This window comes from Gracilinanus agilis, chromosome 2 (assembly GCF_016433145.1).
Source record: "Gracilinanus agilis isolate LMUSP501 chromosome 2, AgileGrace, whole genome shotgun sequence".
NCBI lineage: Eukaryota > Metazoa > Chordata > Mammalia > Didelphimorphia > Didelphidae > Gracilinanus > Gracilinanus agilis.
In genome coordinates this window covers 484,960,685-484,980,889 of record NC_058131.1, presented here as the reverse complement: position 1 = coordinate 484,980,889, position 20,205 = coordinate 484,960,685, and the positions used below count along the sequence as shown (strand labels likewise).

The following is a 20,205-nucleotide window of genomic DNA, read 5'->3' as shown; positions in this document are numbered from 1 at the left end:
CTGAAAAAGAGTCAGACATGACTAAATAACATTTTTTTTTTTAAATTTTAAACCCTTAACTTTTGTGTATTGACTTATAGGTGGAAGATTGGTAAGGGTAGGCAATGGGGGTCAAGTGACTTGCCCAGGGTCACACAGCTGGGAAGTGTCTGAGGCCGGATTTGAACCTAGGACCTCCTGTCTCTAGGCCTGGCTCTCAATCCACTGAGCTACCCAGCTGCCCCCCTAAATAACATTTTGATACTCTTTAGATTGTGCAAATAAATATTGCCCAGTTATTTTCAGTTATGTCTGACTTTTTGCAACCCCCATTTGGGGTATCTCATCTTTTTCTCATAAAAATCCCAAGAGGTAGGTGGTGTTATTACCCTTATTTTACAGATGAGGAAACCGAGGAAGAGAGAAATTAAATAATTTGCCATGGATCACTCAGCTAGTAAGGGTGAATGGTCAAATTTGAATTCAGGTCTCTTCTGACTCCAGGTCCAGTGCTTTACCTAAGGAGTTGCCCTGGTTTCCTCTAAAAACATAAATCCCATTAGCTGACATGTTACTGCTGCCCCGAAAAAAGACAGAACTACCAACAAAGTTACAAAAGAAGGCAGAGAGATTAATCTGGAAAGCCGAGCAGAACTGAGACTTCCACCGAACTACATAGAGAAGCACTTAAAAGTCTTTTGAAAAGAGGGTAGAGGCAAAAGTCAGGTTACTTGAGTTGACAAGTTTGGGAATAGCGCAATAGCCGGCCCTTTTGGAAGGTCCTTTTGGTTTTCTTCCCGAGCGTGGGAAAGAGGCGAAAGGAATTCATAGTTAATTCAATCATTTGAGGTTTTTGTTTGACCATTCTGGGAATTATCTGAAAACAATGTTGTCATTACATAGACCAAAATCCGTGTTAAACAGTTCTAAGGAAGCATCCAAAACTAAAATCCTCAGATTTCACAATTTTGCTCAGGGTGAGCCAAGAACTCCATACGGTATGGGTGACATCAAAGGTTTACACGTTATAGAGTACAGGGTCTGTCCTTACTCTATTCGCCCCGGGTTTCGCCCCGCCCCTCGTCGCACTTCAGTCAAAGAATACTACAAATCCCAAGAGGCCATTCATTACGGACGCATGCGCATTACGCCTATCTTAGCTTTACCACCCTCCCCTCCCCTTTCAGTTGCCTAGTAAACCCCTCCCTGTTCAGCCGCCGCGAGCACTGTAAGTAGCGGAAAAGATGGCGCTGACCAGGTATGTTTGGGGGAGGGGGGGGTAGGGAAGGTGGGATGAATCTTCAGTACTAAAGAGATTCAATTCGCTTTTACCTTTTTATCTCTCAGCTCCCACACTCTGGGGGAGAGTCTCGGGTAGGGGGTAGAAGTGACTCCTTGGGACGGAGCTGTGGGCCGGAACTTCCTGCTAGTAACCAGGCCTCGTCGAAGCCGGGGCCTTTCCTGGATTCCTACCCCGGCCTCGGGCCGCTCTTAGGCGTGGGTGAACCTTCCTTGCCCCTACGCGTTCAGGAATTGCCTAAGTTAGTCGCTTGACTTTCTCTTGTTTCTGGTGGCGAGATTGTGAAGAGATCTCCGTGGAGGGAGTCGCTGGAAAGGAAGGGGACGGAAGAGAGACTATGATTTATTTGGGTGGATGGACTGAGGTAGAAACTGAGGCGGGAGGGGGAGTTGCTCACGAGTGTCTCCACCCTTATCTTCTGCACTTTCTCGGAAAACAAACACATAAACTTCTCCATCTTTGGATGGAGACTCCTTTGAGGGTCGGAGATTCATAATATCCTCCATAATAGTCCCTTTCTTTCTCTGGCGGCTGAAGACCTCGTCTCTTCTCCCCTTCCCGTCAAATCTAATTCTTGCTTCTCATCGTTGTCGTGGAAACTGTATGAAAGCGGCCCTCGATTTCCAGTGAATGATAATTAGTGCCGATTGAGAAAAAAAAAATTATATAACAGACCATTTCCTTGCACAGGAGCTTATTAAGTGGAAAAGATTTTGATCAAAAGAAAAAAAAGGCAAGTAAAGTGAAAACTTGAGGAAAGTCGATCAACAAACATTTATTTAGCACCTGCAAAGCACTTAGAGTACAAAAAGAAGCAAAAGAAGTTTCTGTTCCCATGGAGTTTACAGTCTGATGTCTTATTATCCTCAGCTTGTGTCTCTTTGCTCCTTTTCCTACTTAATACATTTAGGAAGTCATCCTTCTGAGATCAGAACAGTGAATGTAGAGGGGGAAACCAGTAAGGAAGTATTATTACATGCCCAGCACCATGCATTAGATGCTGTAGCATATGGAGAAGGAAGATCAAGAGGTAAACCCTGGCCAACAAACGTCTTTCTCCAAACAAAATATAGACGTGGAAAGACTGTAATACAATGCTGAGTTTTGTGGAGAGACAGAAATAATTACCAAAGTAGAAAAAGTTTTATCAGAAAGTATGATTGAGTTCAATCTCCCAGGAGGAGTGACATGTATATAAAACATACACATAGACACACACATATACATATACATATACACAGGGAAGATGTTAGTAGTAATAACACTCTTCATGCCCATATATACTAGCTTAGTTTTAAGGTAGACTGATGGTTCTTATATTTTCATTGAACTCGTTCTTCCTAACTTCATGAAGCCTGAAAAGTTTAAATCTTAAAATACTTAAAGGCTAAAACTATTTTCTCAGGTATTCATACTACTTCTTGTCCGTTTCTCTGTTTATTTGCATTTTCTAAAGTTTAAAATGCCCACCACCCCCATAAGAGTTATTATTGGCAGCTTCAGTAGAAATTTTGGGGGGAAGATTGACATAAGTTCTTTTAATCTATGCTATATTAGTATATGGAAATAAGAGTTGAGTTCTTTCTCAGTTAAAGATAGAATTGCTTTTCTGATTCTAACAGCATATTTAATGCAGTGATTGACTTTTCTTTTTATTCTTGGTTGACCAATATATTTACGGGGGCTCATTAAATCTTTTGTATAGTGAATGTTAGAGGTTTTATGCATGTACTGTAATTTTATTTTCAGTATAAATGCACCAGACCTTTCTATTTAATAACTTAACATTTATTATGATGATACACTGGAAGTATAGTCAAAAGAAAATTCAAGTTGGCACTACTTTTATTACTTTAATGTTAATAACTTTTTTTTTCAGAAAATCAGCCATTTTATTACTAAAGATTATACACATTAATTCTTTTTAATAGTTTTTTTAATTAAAAATTTTTTTTAACTTTTTAAAAATTTCTCATCCTCTCTCCCTCTCTCTCCTCCCCTCTCCCTGAACTGGCAAGCAATCTGATGTATATTTTACATGTGTAATAATATAAAACATCTTTCCATATTAGTTCTTTTGTGAAAGAGAACTTGAACAAACAAAAGAAAAGTGAAGAAATGAAATGAAATGAAATGAAATATATGTCTCCTGCATTCAGACTTTAGTTCTTTCTCTGGAGACTGTTTTTTCACCATGAGTTCTTGTGGCTTGTCTTGAATCACTTATTGCTAAGAATAGCTAAATCTCATTCATAAATGTTCATATATTGTTGTTGGCATGTATGACATTAATTAGTATGTTCTCCTGGTTCTGCTCATTTCACTTTGTATCAGTTAATGTAAGTCTTCCTGGCTTTTTCTTAAATCATCCTTCTTTGTATATTAATTTTTTTATAAATCCTGATAAAAATGATCCTTAACTGCTGTACTCTTTTCCCCCTAGCTGCCGCATGACTTTTCCCTGTTCCTTTCATTTTTTTAGGTTTTAACTTCTCTCTCTGTTTCTACTTCTCCTCTAGTATTAGTACTTAAAATGATTAAAAAGTAGGGAACAAGAGGAAAATCAATAATCTGGGCAATCATCCTCTGAATGATTAAGGATCTACTCATGTTATAAGAGATTAAAAAATTTCAAAGTACCTGAGCTATATTATGAGGTTATAGAACTCATCTGATCCACATTTAGTCAAATTTTTTGAAACCATTAATGAATCTTACATTATTACCTAGGGAATAAAATGACCTGTATTGGTACTTCTACAGATTAATAGAGATTCCCTCTTTTATGAAATTAATAAGAATTTTATATTCTTTACTAATTTAAATAACATATAGTTAGTTTTATTTGTATCCTAACTTTTCTTCTTATCCTTAATTTTTTTAGCTTTTTACCTGCTCCAACTCAGCTTTCTCAGGACCAGCTTGAGGCTGAGGAAAGAGCACGATCACAGAGATCAAGGCAGACTGCTCTGGTCTCATCACGAAGAGAACCTCCGCCTTATGGGTATCGAAAAGGTTGGATACCTCGTTTGTTAGAGGTAATATTAATCTTCACTTTGGATTTATTAAATCGATCAAGGTAACATGAATAATTTTTGTTACCTAAAATAAAATGTTTTTTAACAAACCAAACTAATGTGGCTAAAATTAGACAAGAGAAGCAGGTAACTGGGGAGGAAGATATCTTATTGATATCACTTGACCTTGATTAGAAATATTTTAAAGTGCATAAACTTTGGAGCTCTGCAGCATCTACTCCAATACTATTTCTAAATATAATTCTCTAAAGTCACTATTAGTAAACTTAAGTGCCTAATACTCCTCACAAAAGGTATGAGCTTGAGTAAAGGGAGGAATGAATTCTATCACAGTTTCAAAAATGTTTGTGCATGCAGAAAAAAAAAATTTCTTATTTTATTTGAGTAGGATAGAAAAGTAGCTCTGGAAGATTATTGTAAATATTAAGGAAAAGTTGAGATTAGATTGTAAGATATTTGAGAGAAAAAAGACTTTAAAGCTAATTTAGTCTAAACCTCTCATAGGAAAAATGAATTGAGGCACAAGAGGGATTCTCTATAGTGGAAAGCATAGTCTGAGCCTCAGTTTATCTGCAAAATAGGGGTAATGATGTTTACACTATTTTCCTTACTAGATTTTTGCAAGGAAAACACCGTGTAAATCTTTTAGTGTTATATAAACATGAATTGTTACTCAGGAATCTTTGACATGTCATCATTATATTTATCTTTTTAAAAATTTGTATCCTTCTTCCAGTGGAATAAGCCCCTCAAGGGCAACATTGTTTTTTATTTTGTCTTTATATTACACAACTTCTTTAATATTGCAGGCATTTGATATATGCTTGTTGAATTGTTGGCATGAACACTTCCTATATTGTTCAGATTGCATCTTTTCTCAGACTTAGTGTTCAGTCTTTGAATACCAATTCTTTTTTTTTTTTCAAAACATCCTATGACCAACCTAGGGATGAAACTTTCCAGATGTAGATTAAGTGATTGTCAGGCAACAGACATTTCTAAATTACTAGTACTTAGAGTTTTCAGTTCTTTGCCACTACAAAAAAGAGCTGCTATAAATATTTTTGTATGTATGGGTTTTTTTAATTCTTTCTTTTGATGTCTTAGGAGCATTATCCTCATAGTGGTATTACTGTAGTAGTATTATTGAAAATTTGAAACATAATCCTAGATGACTTTTCACAATGATTGGACTTTTCACAGTTCATAGCTCTACCAAGAGTGCATTAATATGTTTTCCTACAGCTCCTTTGGAATTTGCCATGTTTCTTTTTTTGTTCATCTTTGCCAGTGGGTATGGAACTTCAGAGTTACTTTAATTTTGCATTTCTGTCTTCATAAATGATCTAGAGCATTTTTCATGTGGCTATTAAAATAGCATTGATTTCTTCCTCTGAAAACTGCCTGTTCATATCATTTGACCATTGATCAGTTGAGACCCTTATACATTTGAGTCAGTTTCTTATATACCTTAGAAAAGAAACCTTTATCCAAAAAAATGGTGCACAGATTCCTTCCCCTTCCTGCAATACCTGCTTCCTTTGTTTAATTTTAGCCACAATAGTTTAGTTTGTACAAAAACTTTTTTATTTTATTTATTAAGAATTTCTCATGTTAGCTTCTGAGAATTTTCTCTATCCCTTGTTTGGTCATGAATTCTCCCCCAATCCATAGATGTAAGAGGTAATCTTTGTTCCTATGATTTGTTTATGATGTCATCCTTTATTTCTAAGTCACATACCTCTTTGGGGCATATCTTGGTATTTGGTGTGAGATCTTGGTCCATACCTAGTATCTGCCAGATTACTTTCCAGTTTTCTCAGCAATTTTTGTTGAGTAATGAATTCTTGCCTTGTCTAGGTCTGGGTTTATCTGACACTAGGCAACTATGTCATTTGCTTCTTTAACAAGCACCATTTTACATAAAATTAGGGAGTGCAGCCTTCTTGCATTTCAGATTTTATGTAGCTTAAAAGGAAAATCTACATTTAACTTCATGACATAGTTGAATTTTTGAAAATCTTATTTTTTTAATAACCAAGATTTCATAAAGTCAAGTAGAACAGAACAGGTTTTGAAAAGTCAAACTAAATTGGCCTGCTAATCTGAAAATGCCATGGGCATTTTTCCAGAAGAGTGAATGTTTGGAGAAAAAAGCATTTTGTTCTAGTTTGCAAAATAAAAGCTGTGATTTTCTGGCAGGTTTAATGACCACATAATTCCACAGTCAAAGTCCTGAATGTTGATTATAGTGAAAAAACACTTACAATTCTTAATATGTGTCAAATTGTCAGCAAGAATACAGGCAGCACCTTTCTTGGGTATGCTTTAACTGTTTCTGTCTAATTCAGGATGAAATGTATTTCTCTTAGCATCCTTCAGTTTTCAAAATGTTAAAATTTTCTGTAGCAGTTATTAACATACAATTCAAGGAAGTCAGTTATCCTGCATTTTAGTGCAATTGTTTTAAAAAACTAGAATGCTACAAATGTGTTTTTTAAGCAATTTTATTGATACCTTTTGTTTTTCCTTCACCCATATTTCCCACTATATCCCCTTACTCTCCTTGATCTCTTATAATAAATAATATAGAAATACAAGGAAAAAAGGTTAGCAGAACTGACTAAATTTTTTTTTATGGTACAGTAATATTTCTTTATATTTCTAGTACTTCGCTAGAACAAAGTTTCAACAACTTTTTTAGTCATTCCCCTAAAAGTAATTGAGAAAGAAGGGAACATATGTATCTTTATTAAGTATACACCTGCTTTGTGCTAGGTACTAAATACTTTACAGGTATCTCCCTTGATCCTCACAGCAACTCTAGGAGGAAAGTATATTATTCCAATTTTCCAGGTGAGAAAACTGAGGCAGGCAGAAGTCAGGTATGCTCAAGTCACAGCTAGTAAGTGTTCAAATGCTAGCTTTCAACTCAGTTCTTCCTCCCTCTAGGGCCAATTCTCTATCCATTCTAGCTATTCTATCTGTTCTAGGAGTTAATTATATTAAATCTCAACAGACATATTTATTAAGCACCTATCATATGCTCCAGACATTGGGATATAAATATTGAAAAACAATGGTCCCTCTTCTCAAGGATTTAATTAGATTAATTTAGATTTACTAGGAGGGGACAAAATGTATACAGGTTAGTCATGATACATTGATCAAAGTGGTGGTCAATGTTATTGTAGCAATCTTGCATTCTTAATTGCTGTGGCAAGTAATACTAAATGGGAAAATCTTTAAGAATGGGCCTAGTCTGGGCCTGCTAGGTGATACAGTGGATAGACAACAGGGTCTGGAAACAGGAAGACCTGGGTTCAAATGTGGATTCAGATACTTCCTAGCTGTGTGATCCTGGGCAAATCAGTTAACTCCAATCGCCTAGCCCTTACCTCTCTTCTACCTTGAAACTACTTAGTATGATTATAAGACAGGTGGTCAGATTTTTTTTTTTAATGGGACTAGTAACATTCTGAAAATAAGACAGCCAAGTCAAAGCCTATCCAGGTTTCAAGCCTTAATGCTGATTTGGCTGCTGGACGATACACTTTATAGAGGTAAACAAAAACTCTGCACTAAGATGTAATGAAATTGTAATCTATATCAGAGAAAACAGTATACAAACTAGTTAAATCACAGACCCTTAAGAAGAGGAAAAATATAAATGTATAGAAGTCAGAGAGGCAAGAGAGATTTTAAGGAAAGGATCCCTGCTAACTGAAAAGATCAGAGAGATTTTCATAGAGAATATAAAGAAAGGGAAAGATTTAAACAGGATGAGATACTGTTTAGTGGAATGGCTTTGCTTTAGACCAGTCACAAATTCATCAAAGTGGAACATGGCAGGACAATTTCAGGGACTATTGGGTAGTATCCTCTGGATGGTATATAAAGTAGAAAGGGGAGTAGTAAAAAACAAAATTACAAAGTTAGTAAGAAACTTTGTCATAGCTTTGGAGTGATTCATATTAACTATGTATTGTTGTTTTTGCTATCATTTTAATATTTATTGTTTTGCTTATTAGACAAAAATGTTGACTGTCCTTTAAAGGGGTTTGTGTGTGAGAGAGAGATTAGAGAGACATTTTAAAATAGAAGTGATTGATGTATAAGACCATTTAATTAATGATACACTGTTTCATTTTAAACTATAAAAAGGTTCTCAAGTCTTCTTTGGAAAGCTACTTATCTTCTTTTTTAAAAACTCTTAGCTTTTCTGGAAAATTATAGTTTACCAAGTAGTACTATTTTCAAATGGCAGCTGACTTGTGGCATAACTATTATGGAAAGTACTTTGTGACTTGGTCTCTTAGCATTGTTCTGAAAAACTGCTAACTTCCCTAGCCTACCACATTTGCCCTAAATTTGAGAATCATCTTGAGTACTCTTCTTTAATTCCTTTTTTTGCTATACAGGATTTTGGAGATGGCGGTGCCTTTCCAGAAATACATGTGGCCCAATACCCATTGGATATGGGAAGAAAGAAGAAAATGTCCAATGCATTGGCCATTCAAGTGGATGCAGAAGGAAAAATTAAATATGACGCAATTGCTCGACAGGGACAATCAAAGGACAAGGTATTCCATTGTTTTCATAAATAATTCTGCAGATTTTCAGAGTTAGATGTGACCTCAGAAGCTATCTGGTTCAACTCATACTTGAACAAGAATCTAACAAGTAACCATTCAGTCTTGCAGATGAGAGAGAGAGAGAGAGAGAGATACTCATTTATCCCCATTGGACAATTGGAAAAGATCAGTTTGCCTTTTTTTGTGTGTATTCAAGTAAATGATAAAAACTCAAAATGTTCTGGGTTAATTTAGATATATTAAATGATTCAGGATTTCCAAAGCGAATGTATCAGGTTGTCCTTCACTGGTTCATTTGGGTAGATAGAATAATGTAAGCTTCTAGACATTTGCCATATAGAATTAGGATAGCCCTGTCCTCAAAAACCCAGTTCAGCTGCTGAACTTTTTTAAGCCGAATTTAGCTTTTTCTATATAGATACAGTACTTCAAATGAGAAACAATCACTTAAAAGCTATAAGTCATGGTAGAATAACTTAGAACCTTCTTTATCAATTGAACATAAAACAGTTGCTTTCTTGATATAATAGTGTTCTAGAAAAGTAATTCTTCACTGTAAAGCTTAATTGTGCCTTTCAAAATAACAAAACAGATACCTTCTCTGCCTGCACACTTGGCACTGGTAGTTCTCTTGCTCTATCTGTAACCTTAAGTTGGGGATAGGTGACTCTGGCTTCATGTCATTTTCTCTCTTGAAGTAATTATGATACTATATCCTCTTTTCTAGTGGGGAGGAGCAGCAAATTAGGGCAATGGAATATGACAAAGGAAATGTTCAGATAATTTCGGTTGAAATATTAATAGCTTAAAGTGCTTAAATTTCTAGAAGCTATTTCAGAATTTTATCTTGTAATTCTTACATTATTGATCCTTTTTGTTTTTAAAATATAACTTGTGCAACAGCTCATATTTCTTTGATCTTAATATAATAATGCAGGTTAAATCATGAACTATAATTAAATTATGATTATTATGTACATTAAGAAATTCACATGATTAGCCTTTAATTCAGGTTTTAATTTTGACCACACTACCAAAAAGTTAGTGTCACATTATTTATTACAACTCATACTGCTCAGAGCAAGTAGAATAACATTAAAGATGCTATAGCAAAATATGTCCCCTTATTTCTTAAATTTACTTAATCTTGAAAGAAATAGCAGTTGGACTACCTAGAATATAGAAAATGATAAAATTAATAATCAGAAGGCCATTATCAATTTATGTGCATAAATGATGTCATTTAAGGGTTCCCCCCATTTAAATCTAATGAAGCTTTAACAAAACTTGATTTCATCTCCTTGCTAACCCAAGAAAAACCTAAGAAACACAAGGAAATCCTTTGAGAAAATAGTTCTTTATTAAAAATAGTTAGTGAACCTCAGAGTATTACAATACTTAAGAGCTACTATGTATTTACCATAATTTATTATCAAATTTGAAAGAACTAGAATATAGTGAAATACATTAAAATTATACAAAATTTAATGTTTTATTCAAATCTCTTAATGCATTAGGACTATCATGTGAAAACCAATTTTTGTAAAACACTAAAGGAAAATAATGTGGGTTTTTATTTTTAAGATTTTCTGGTTGTAAGAATTCTGGATAAATTGGAGATTATACCCTACATAGATTTCTAGGGAGTGTTGTTTAAAAGACTCTTGATTCCCATATTGGGGACACCTCAAATCAGTCCATTAAATTGTTGTCTCTTCCTCTGCCAGTACAGAGGTTACTAATTACTCCTCGAAGGCAGGGGCTGTCTTTTTGCCACTTTTGTATACCCAGCTCTTATCACAAGGCCTGGCCCATAAAAGGTGCTTAATCAATATCAATCGATTGATTGCCTCAATCTGTAATTCTTTCCAGATGGAGAAGGTACCAGAAACATAAATAAGAATGTCTCTTCCTATGGCATAACTTACTGTTCCCAGAGGTTCCTTATTAATAAAGAATCTAAAAAGAAAAACTTAATTGTAGTAAATCACATTTGAACTTTAAGAATTTTACTTTGATCTCTAACCGCAGTGATGAATTTCAAAATGAAATGCTTTTACATTTTTTCCTTTTGAAATTATCAAGTTGTGGGACATGTGATATCCTTTAGTAACTGACAGTGTAGTATCTCAGAAAGCACAGAAGTATATTACCAGAAGAAAATGCTTGCTTTATCTGAAGTGACCCAGAGTAAATTCTTCTATCATTACTTTTTTTGTTTAATCTCACAAACTTGTTGTCCTGTTAAGCTTGAAGATGTAGTTTTACCCTATGTGTGGTGAAATGCTAGATTTAATCACTGTTGAAAATCTGGTCCTTTGCCAGTTTTCACATAATAAGTAAAATATCTGTTTAGCGATAATGAGTTATAGATTTATCTTGTTCACAAAGCTCATTTGTGCCCCTGACACCTTAGAAGGGTATATTGTATTTTTCAGATAACCCCCAGGCTCTCTGCCTTCTGGGATATTCTGATCTTCTCCAGCACATTTGGTACTTATGCATTAAAAATTTTGAGTTTGATAGTTAATAAAGGAATCATTCTTCAGATGTCCTTCATTCAGCTTTGTGAGTTGCTAGAATCTTATTGATGCTTACTTAGGGGATTATTGACTTTCGAATATGAGAATAAGAGGCAGTAAATGATTTTTGTATGCTAAATTAGTATTTCAGCTTCAGGTTAAGTTTGTTGTTAGACACAATTACTAGGAGTCTTAGAATTTTAGCCTGTAGTAATTGTGGGTTAGTACTTAACTCTTCGTGGACTTTAATGTTTTCTAGGTGGATGTTATATGCTTGCTCTTTTGTGATACAGCATTTTCTTACCTAACAGGATAGTCAAGCCAAGCAGCTAGTTTTTATATTACAGCCTTTTATACAGAAGAAGGGTTATTGCCCACATGAAGAAGACATGAATTCTGAGTATTTACAGTATTGTTTTGGGTTTGGCTATTCTTACTGCCCCAGCTGGTCTGCTTATCATTGTTGAAATGAATACTTAGAAATATTGTCCGTGGTGACCATATTTTTGTATAACCTCTTACATAATAATTTTCTCTTTATTAAAATTTGAGACCCTTAAGAACAGTGACTTTTTTGATTTTCTATTTATGTCCCTGGGGTTTTACATATAGTAAGAGCTTAATAAATGCTTTTTCATTGAAGATTTGGCATACAATTGAGACAGCATCAGCCTGATGTAGTTAAACAATCCGTTGTCACCAAAAAATGGAAAAAACGAACATCAACACAGGCTGTCACCACTTCCCAAGGAAGTTCATTTAATGTAAATCATTCACTATAGCAAAGAAACCAAGAGAGCTTGAGCATTCCCTTAGCCTGCAAATACCTCATCATCTTGCTAAATGGAGAGATATGTTAGCTAATGACAACACTGGCTTGTCACATAATCTCATCTGCAAAATCTTAGTGAAAAATATTGTAGGTGATCATGAGCAACATCACATCAAAACAGCAAGAAAGAAGCAATGGAGGGAAGAACAAGTAAATATAGAAAGCTTGGCAAAAAACCCAGTTAGCAGAAAGTCAGCTAGAGAACACTGAAGGATTAAACTGCAAAAAAGATTTAAAAAAAAAACCCAAATTGAAAATATCTGTAAAGATTTTTATCGCCGACTCTTTACTCTCTATGACAGTGGAACCAGACTTTGCAGTCCTGGGCATGCACTGAGGGGATCCAGGCAAGGAAAAGCAAGCAGCTACACTAGCCTGCGTATATGCAGAGGGAGGTCTGAATCGAAGATATTAAGTTTTATTAAGGGATTCAGCCTCAGAAGGGTACCAAAAACTTGTTTTTAAAAAATCTTGGACCTATTATTAACACTTAAAGCACAATTTGGAGAACATCAGAAATTAATGACTCATGACAATTTTCTTTCATCTATACCATCCCTAGGAAAGTAATTTCTACATGCATCAAGGCATCCTTGGGAAAGGTTAAATAGCAAACATTCAGCCTTTTGTAAATGAAATTCTATAAGAGATCATATCTTTCTATTTATATAATTGACTGATTGGTGTGAGAAGTGTAGTAGTGGAAAGAATCCTGGATTCAGAGTCAAAGAACTTAAATTCACGTAACTGCCACCTGCATGTTGCCTGTGATCTTAAGCAAATCACTTTAGCTTTCTGGACCTCAGCTTCCCTTTCTGAGAAGTGAAAGGATTGAACTTGATGTCTTCTCTAAGGTCCCTTCTAGTTGTAAAACTGATCTCTTGAATACAGATCCCATTTTGCTTATTGTGAAATTAGATATTTTATTAAACACATACTATGTACTAGCATTGAGTATGTAAATACAAGTGTGCAAGATCCCTTACCTTAAGGTGCTTACATTCTAAAGGAGGAACACAACATAAACTCAAAGCAGCTTTTGAGGAGTAAGGGAAAAAAATCCAGGAGTTTGGAGTGAAGTAGAGCATTTCCAGGGGCGCCACCTGAAGTGATGTGGGCAAACAATAAAAAAAGAATTGAATTTGGTCACCATAAAGGCTGTCCTTCAATAAGATGTCTCCTTTACAGTCTTACAAGAGTCTTTGAGTGATGAAACAAAAGAAGTAACTTTATCTAGATTTCTGATTTTTAATATCAAGAAAAGCATAAAAAATATTCTCACTAATCGTGTTCACAATTGTCATAGAAAATGCTGAATACAAAGGCCAAGTGGAAAGATACCTTATAGATGGTGTGGTCCTTCAGTTGTTCCTGTTGGGAACTACATTGTACTGATAGCTTCAAGCCTTGGAGTATTGCAGCCTCCTGAATTAGATCCTTAAGTACTCAAAAGATTTTTGGTCTTATTTTACATACAGGAAAAACAGAATAGGTGAAGAATGCCTATTATTGAGTTGAATAAACAATGTATAGAATGAATTCCATTGAAGTAAGGAGAGACAGAGACAGAGACAGAGACAGGCAAAATATTTGTGTGTCTATGTATATACATATCTTAGATGATAAACTGGGCCCAGAGAAGAACAGGAAGAGGACAGGACAGTGTATTGCTTTAGGAACCTGTGCATTAATTTTAATCACTCCAGAGTTCTCTCTAAAAGAGTCATTTTAAAACAAGTAAGCTCCCTGAGGAGCTATGAGTTATGGAATACTGCTATAGAGTTAATATTGAGGATCCAAAAGGACCAAAAAGGAATTAAAGAGATCCATAAAGGATGTAAGTAGACTTTAGCTAATGCAGAATTGCAAGGAAGCAACATAAAAGGATATCATGAGTACGTGGGTAAGTTGGTTAAAGATAGAGAATAGATGATAACTAATGACTAGTCCATGTGTTCCATTGGTTTTCGTGTTTAGAAGAACACGTTTCCAAAGACCCCTTTTAAAGATTTCCTGGAAAGCATAGATAAGAGTTGCAGGTGATGGGTATACAGATAGATTATAGTCTGCATCTTTGGAGAGAGTACCTGATGAGATCACAAGATAATACCTTTAAACATTCTAAAGGAATTGCAGAAAACAAAGTGAAATTAGTAATATAGAACTTTAGTACAAACACTTCACCTTAATATCATTAGTATACATTTTCCTTCATATACATTTATCCCCGGGGAGAGTGAGCTCAGACTTAAAGCAGGTTCTTTAAAGCCATTTGACCTACTAGATTCATCTCTAAATGTCGCATGGCTGATGGATAGAGTTGATCCCTTACTTGTCACAGCCTTGCAGTCTAGGCTGGGTTGTCTCATGGGTTAAAAAACCAGGCTTGACTGACTACAAATTTTGGCATAGACTTCTGTTTTTTGTTGTTCTTCAGTTGTTCATTTGCAGTTGTATCTTACTCTTTGTGACTCTGTGGATTGTACTGTTCATGGGTTTTCTTGGCAAAGATAACTGGAGTGATTCTCTATTTCCTTCTCTGGTGGATTAAGGCAAACAGAGATTAAGTGGCATGCCCAGGGTTACACAGTAAGTGTTTAGGCTGGATTTGAAGTCATCTTCCTGACTCTGGGCCTACCACTATCCACTGAGCCATCTAGCCACTATTTCTTGAGTCTTAAAACCATTAAAAACTCAAGAGGGTTACACCAAGTCAGTTTCAGTACTCCTTCACCTAAGGCAGGAAAGAATGTATATAAAAACAACCACAGAGAGCCATGTACTTATGGCTTCATGTTGACCTTGGTAGGGAGAGTAGGAACCTGGTACTGGTTCCTTTATCTTTCATCCATAGCAGGACCATATGCTCTAGGCTTCATGCCAGCTTCATATGAGAGAGGTTATCTCCCTATTCCTTCATTCAGATCTACAGTGGCAGCAGCTTTTCCTCACTGGATAGCAGGAAAACATTTTTTCTGCCATGAAATTTTGATAACTTCTATTTAAAAAAAAAGAACCCTTACCTTCCATCTTGGAGTCAATACTGTATATTGGCTCCAAGGCAGAAGAGTGGTAAGGGTAGGCATTGGGGGTCAAGTGACTTGCCCAGGGTCACACAGCTGGGAAGTGTCTGAGGCCAGATTTGAACCCAGGACCTCCCATCTCTAGGCCTGGCTCTTAATCCACTGAGCCACCCAGCTGCTCCCTTGATAACTTCTAGTAGTTACCATTCCATTTAAAATTTTCATTCCAAAGAATATTCCTCCTCCTTTATGCAAAAGAAGTTATTTCACGGTTTCCAAAAGAGGTAATAAGTACAAGAGTATATTTGCCATAGATTAATATTGTCTTTAAGCTTTCGAATATAAAGAACAGAAGAAAACAGCACAAAGATAGGTAGGAATAATCCATTCTTGGAGGGGATTGAATTTTGAAAACTATTTGCTAGCTCACCTTTAGATCTTCTGAGCTTATAATGTGTAATTATTGCTATATATAATTTGTATCATTAATTTAAAAACCTTATAAGTCCTTAAAGACCTGTTACTCATCACTATCAAAATGATATTTAAGGGGTTTCTTTGGCACTTCATTTTGGAACCAATTTTATTAAGTGATCTTGAGTTACTTTAATGTATGGAGTCAAGTGAAAGCTTCTAACTTATGATCAGAAAGTAGTTTGTGTAACTATTTTTAAATTTCCTGTTTTTTTTTCCATTTAAAAAGCAGAATGAGTATCCTAAATTTGCCTCTATTACCAAAAGAACACATTGACTTCTAAAATAACTTAATGAGGTTGCTGCCTTTGTTCTTTACTCTTTCTCATTCTAGTTATGTTTAATGCATTTTAGGTCATTTATAGCAAGTATACTGACCTGGTTCCCAAAGAAGTTATGAATGCAGATGACCCAGACCTACAAAGACCTGATGAAGAAGCCATTAAAGAGGTACAAATTTATGCATATGGTTATTATAACATTATCTTTTTAGACCTTGTTGATTGTCAAGCCAATTAAAGCCATGTTTTTGATTTCAGATTACAGAAAAGACCCGAGTAGCCCTAGAGAAATCTGTGTCTCAGAAGGTTGCTGCTGCTATGCCAGTTCGAGCTGCAGATAAACTAGCTCCAGCTCAATATATCCGGTATGAATCAAACTAATGGTCTTAAGTCTATAAGTTTTAATATCAGCCTCAGCAATATAGGTGATCTTATTCAGTATTTTTTCTCAGAAGGAATTAGTTGCCCTACTTATCCAAAATGGGGAAAAAAAGAAATCATGATTAGTGACATAAAAGTCCATTGATTCTTTTGAATGCCATTTTAAAGTGATAGTAACTGCTATTTAATGGATAGCATTTAGGATGTTTTTCAGACTATCAAAAAAGTTTATCCTGTGATATGTGAGACCACCCAGACTTATTGTCATGGAATTTTTTCTTATTTAAAAAAAGTGCATCTTTAATTGTTTCTAAATTATGCAGTTTAGTCTTGTATTTCACTAAATTTTTCCTTGGCAAGATGGAAACAGAGCTGTTGAAAGAAAATATAGAGGGGCAGCTAGATAGCACACTGGATAGAGCATCAGTCCTTGAGTCAGGAGGACCTGGGTTCACATCTGGCCTCAGACACTTCCTGGCTATGTGACCCTTGGAAAGTCACTCAACCCTGATTTCCAAGCCATTACTACTTTCCTATCTTAGAATTGATATTAAGACAGAGGGTAAGAATTGTTTTTTTTTTTTTAAACCCTTATCTTCTGTCTTAGAATCAATACTAAGTATTGGTTTCAAGGCAGAAGAATGGTAAGGGCTAGGCAATGGGGGTTAAATGACTTGCCCAGGGTCACATAGTTTAGGAAATGTTTGAGACCAGATTTGAACCTAGGACCTCTCATCTCTAAGTTTGGCTCTCAATCCACTGAGCCACCCAGCTGCCCCCTTGAAGGTAAGAGTCTTTAAAAAGAAAGAAAGAAAATTTAGAATTAGCAAGGTTGTTATTCATTATTTAGTTTCAATGCTGTAACCAAAAGTTGAATGATAATGAATCTTTTGCTGAGAATCTACAGGATTTTTTCCCCTTAATAAGTAGATTCATTAGAGGTGTTTTTCCTTAATCTGTTAACTGTGAAACTAAGGAGTGTGCCTTTGCCCCATGACAAATTTTGCATGGTTGAAGGCATGATGGAAAGATAAATATAAATAGTTATTTCTAGCTTTTTGCCATAATCTAAATTTGAGTTAGCAAGCTTAGTGGCACCCTAGACTAGTGATGGTGAACCGTTTAGAGATCAAGTGCCCAAACTGCACCCCCATTGTGCATATGAGTCATTCCCTTACCCCAGACAGGGGAGAGAGGAAGGGTTTTCATTGAGCTGTTGGGCAGAGGGGTGAGGGAAGTGAGAAATATCCTCAGGCATGCATAGAGAGGGGGAGGGGAGTAGCAGCTCAGCCTTGCCTCCCTCTGACTTTCTAGTAACAAACTTTAGTTTACTCTGCTGGAGTGGATGGTGCACATGCCCACAGAGAGGGCTCTGAGTGTCCCCCTCTGGCATGTGTGCATAGTTTGTCACCATGGCCTTAGACTCTTCATCCTTACCCATCCCATATTTCCAGTTATAAAGGTTAAAACAGTCCCTTCACAACTTGTTATTTTTCTCTTCACATACTTTTGAAACTCCAGACACAAACTCCCCTTTAGTTCAGGCCCTTTTCATTTTATCTACACTATTGAGTAATCTTTTAATGGGTACCCCTGCTTTATTTTTCTCTACACAGCTGACAGAGTGATTTTACCAGAGTTTGGGTCTTAACCATATTGCCTTCCTTAATAAATTCCAGTGGTTGCCTTACCTCCAGGATTAGACGTATGACTTTTTTTTGGACACAAAAATTTTCCATAACCTGACCCCTTCCTACATTACGAATCTTCTTATACTTACTTCCCTCTGTATACTCTGATCTAGACACATTAGCTTATTTGCTCATCTTCTCACACTCCATGCTATGTCTTCATCCTTTTGTACACTAACTGTCTTTCATGTCTGGAATGCTCTCCTTCCTTTCCTCTGCCTCTTAAAATCCCAGATTTCCTTCAAGATTCAACTCAGATTTCAACTTCTGGAGATCTTTCTTTTTTTTCTTTTTTTTATTAAATAATTTTTATTTTTTAGAAAAATTAACTTGGTTACATGATTCATGCTCTACTTTCCCCTTTACCCCCCTCCCCCACCTGTCCCCTCCATAGCCAATGTGCATTTCCACTGGTTTTAATGTGTCCTTGATCAAGACCTATTTCCAAATTGTTGATCGTTGCATTGGTGTGGTAGTTTCGAGTCTACATCCCCAATTGTGTCCGCCTCAACCCATGTGTTCAAGCAGTTGTTTTTCTTCTGTTTCCACTACTGTAGTTCTTCCTCTGAATGTGGGTAGCATTCTTTTCAATAAATCCCTCAGAATTGTCCTGGGTCACTGCATTGCTGCTGGTACAGAAGTCCATTAAATTCTATTTTACCACAATGTATTGGTCTCTGCGTACAATGTTCTTCTGGCTCTGCTCCTTTCACTCTGCATCAATTCCTGGAGGTCTTTCCAGTTCACATGGAATTTGGAGAAGATCTTTCTTGGTCCCCTTAACTAGTTACCTTCATTTACTCTGTATGTTTTTATATGTGTATTTTCTTTCCCTATTAGAATGTAATCTCCTTGAGGGAAGGGACTGTTTTAACCTTTATTTGTATTCCCATCCCCTAGCATAGGGCTTGGCTATACATTATAAGCTTGTTGATTGATTATAATATTAGTATAATTTGTACTCTAATAACTATAAGGGAAATGAAAAATTACTTCATTAAAGTCTATTTCACTATTCAAAATTTAACAAGTTACATGTTTAATTTCAATGGCATTCTTCAGGTATACACCATCTCAGCAAGGAGTGGCTTTCAATTCTGGAGCTAAGCAAAGAGTTATTCGAATGGTGGAAATGCAAAAAGACCCAATGGAGCCTCCAAGATTCAAGTAAGTGTTTTAACTTTGACAGTGTGAACTATTAGATCTGTTCTTTGTCTATTCTGGAAGAGAATTTATGGGAGAGAAATATCATTCACTGATTATACTTTGTTTCATCCCTTAGGATTAATAAGAAAATTCCTCGTGGACCTCCTTCTCCTCCTGCACCTGTCATGCATTCTCCTAGCCGAAAGGTATGAATCATCACATCTTAAGTCCTTTATTCTTGTCCTATGGCTGTACCTCAAGATAAGAGGTATTTCGTTTCTCTCTTCATCTGTAAATGGGAATAATACTTGCTCTATCTGCCTCACTAATAGCTGGCTGTGAGGAAAATGCTTTACATATCTTAAAGCATCGTATAAATGTGAATTGTTAACTAACTTGTGCCTACACAATCATGTTTCACCATGTGGGTTTTTTTTCTTTTTTACCTATTCAAGATTAAATAGAGAATAAATCTGTAAAGAAAATAAAAAAAGTTTCATTTCTAGGTATTTATGAGGATGTATGTAAGTTTTTACTTTGAACCTTGATTATGAATTTCAATTTATATAGCTTAAGAGTTTTTTTGTTTTTGAACCTTTATCTTCTGTCCTAGAACCAGTATTGGTTCTGATGCAGAAGAGTGGTAATAGCTAGGTAATGGGAGTTAAATGACTTGCCCAGGGTCACACAGCTAATTCATATCTGAGTTCAGATTTAACTCGGGCTTCCCATCTCCAGGCCTGGCTCTATCCATTGAACTGCCTGGCTGCCACTCCTTTACAGTTTGTCTGAACCATAAATAGGGCAGAGATATAGAGCTTCAGCTCAAATGACCCTGAAACTTGGATGCAAAATGTTCTCACAAATCCCTCCTTCAGCAGCTTAGGAACAGATGAACCACTATAGTAGCTGGTTCTTCTTGTTCAACTGCATTTGTCTTAAT

General features: G+C 35.9%; 1 protein-coding gene across 1 annotated transcript in view; it reads left to right on the top strand.

Annotated features, from left to right (window-relative positions):
• The first annotated feature begins 1,183 nt into the window (after positions 1–1,183).
• Positions 1,184–20,205, top strand: part of SNW1 (SNW domain containing 1) — a 30,964-nt gene continuing 11,942 nt past the window's right edge. The window contains exons 1-7 of the mRNA XM_044664965.1: positions 1,184–1,237; positions 4,164–4,317; positions 8,739–8,900; positions 16,118–16,213; positions 16,303–16,409; positions 19,179–19,283; positions 19,399–19,468. Coding sequence (XP_044520900.1) covers positions 1,224–1,237; positions 4,164–4,317; positions 8,739–8,900; positions 16,118–16,213; positions 16,303–16,409; positions 19,179–19,283; positions 19,399–19,468 — 708 coding nt within the window. The 5' untranslated portion in view covers positions 1,184–1,223. The remainder of the gene's footprint in view (positions 1,238–4,163; positions 4,318–8,738; positions 8,901–16,117; positions 16,214–16,302; positions 16,410–19,178; positions 19,284–19,398; positions 19,469–20,205) is intronic.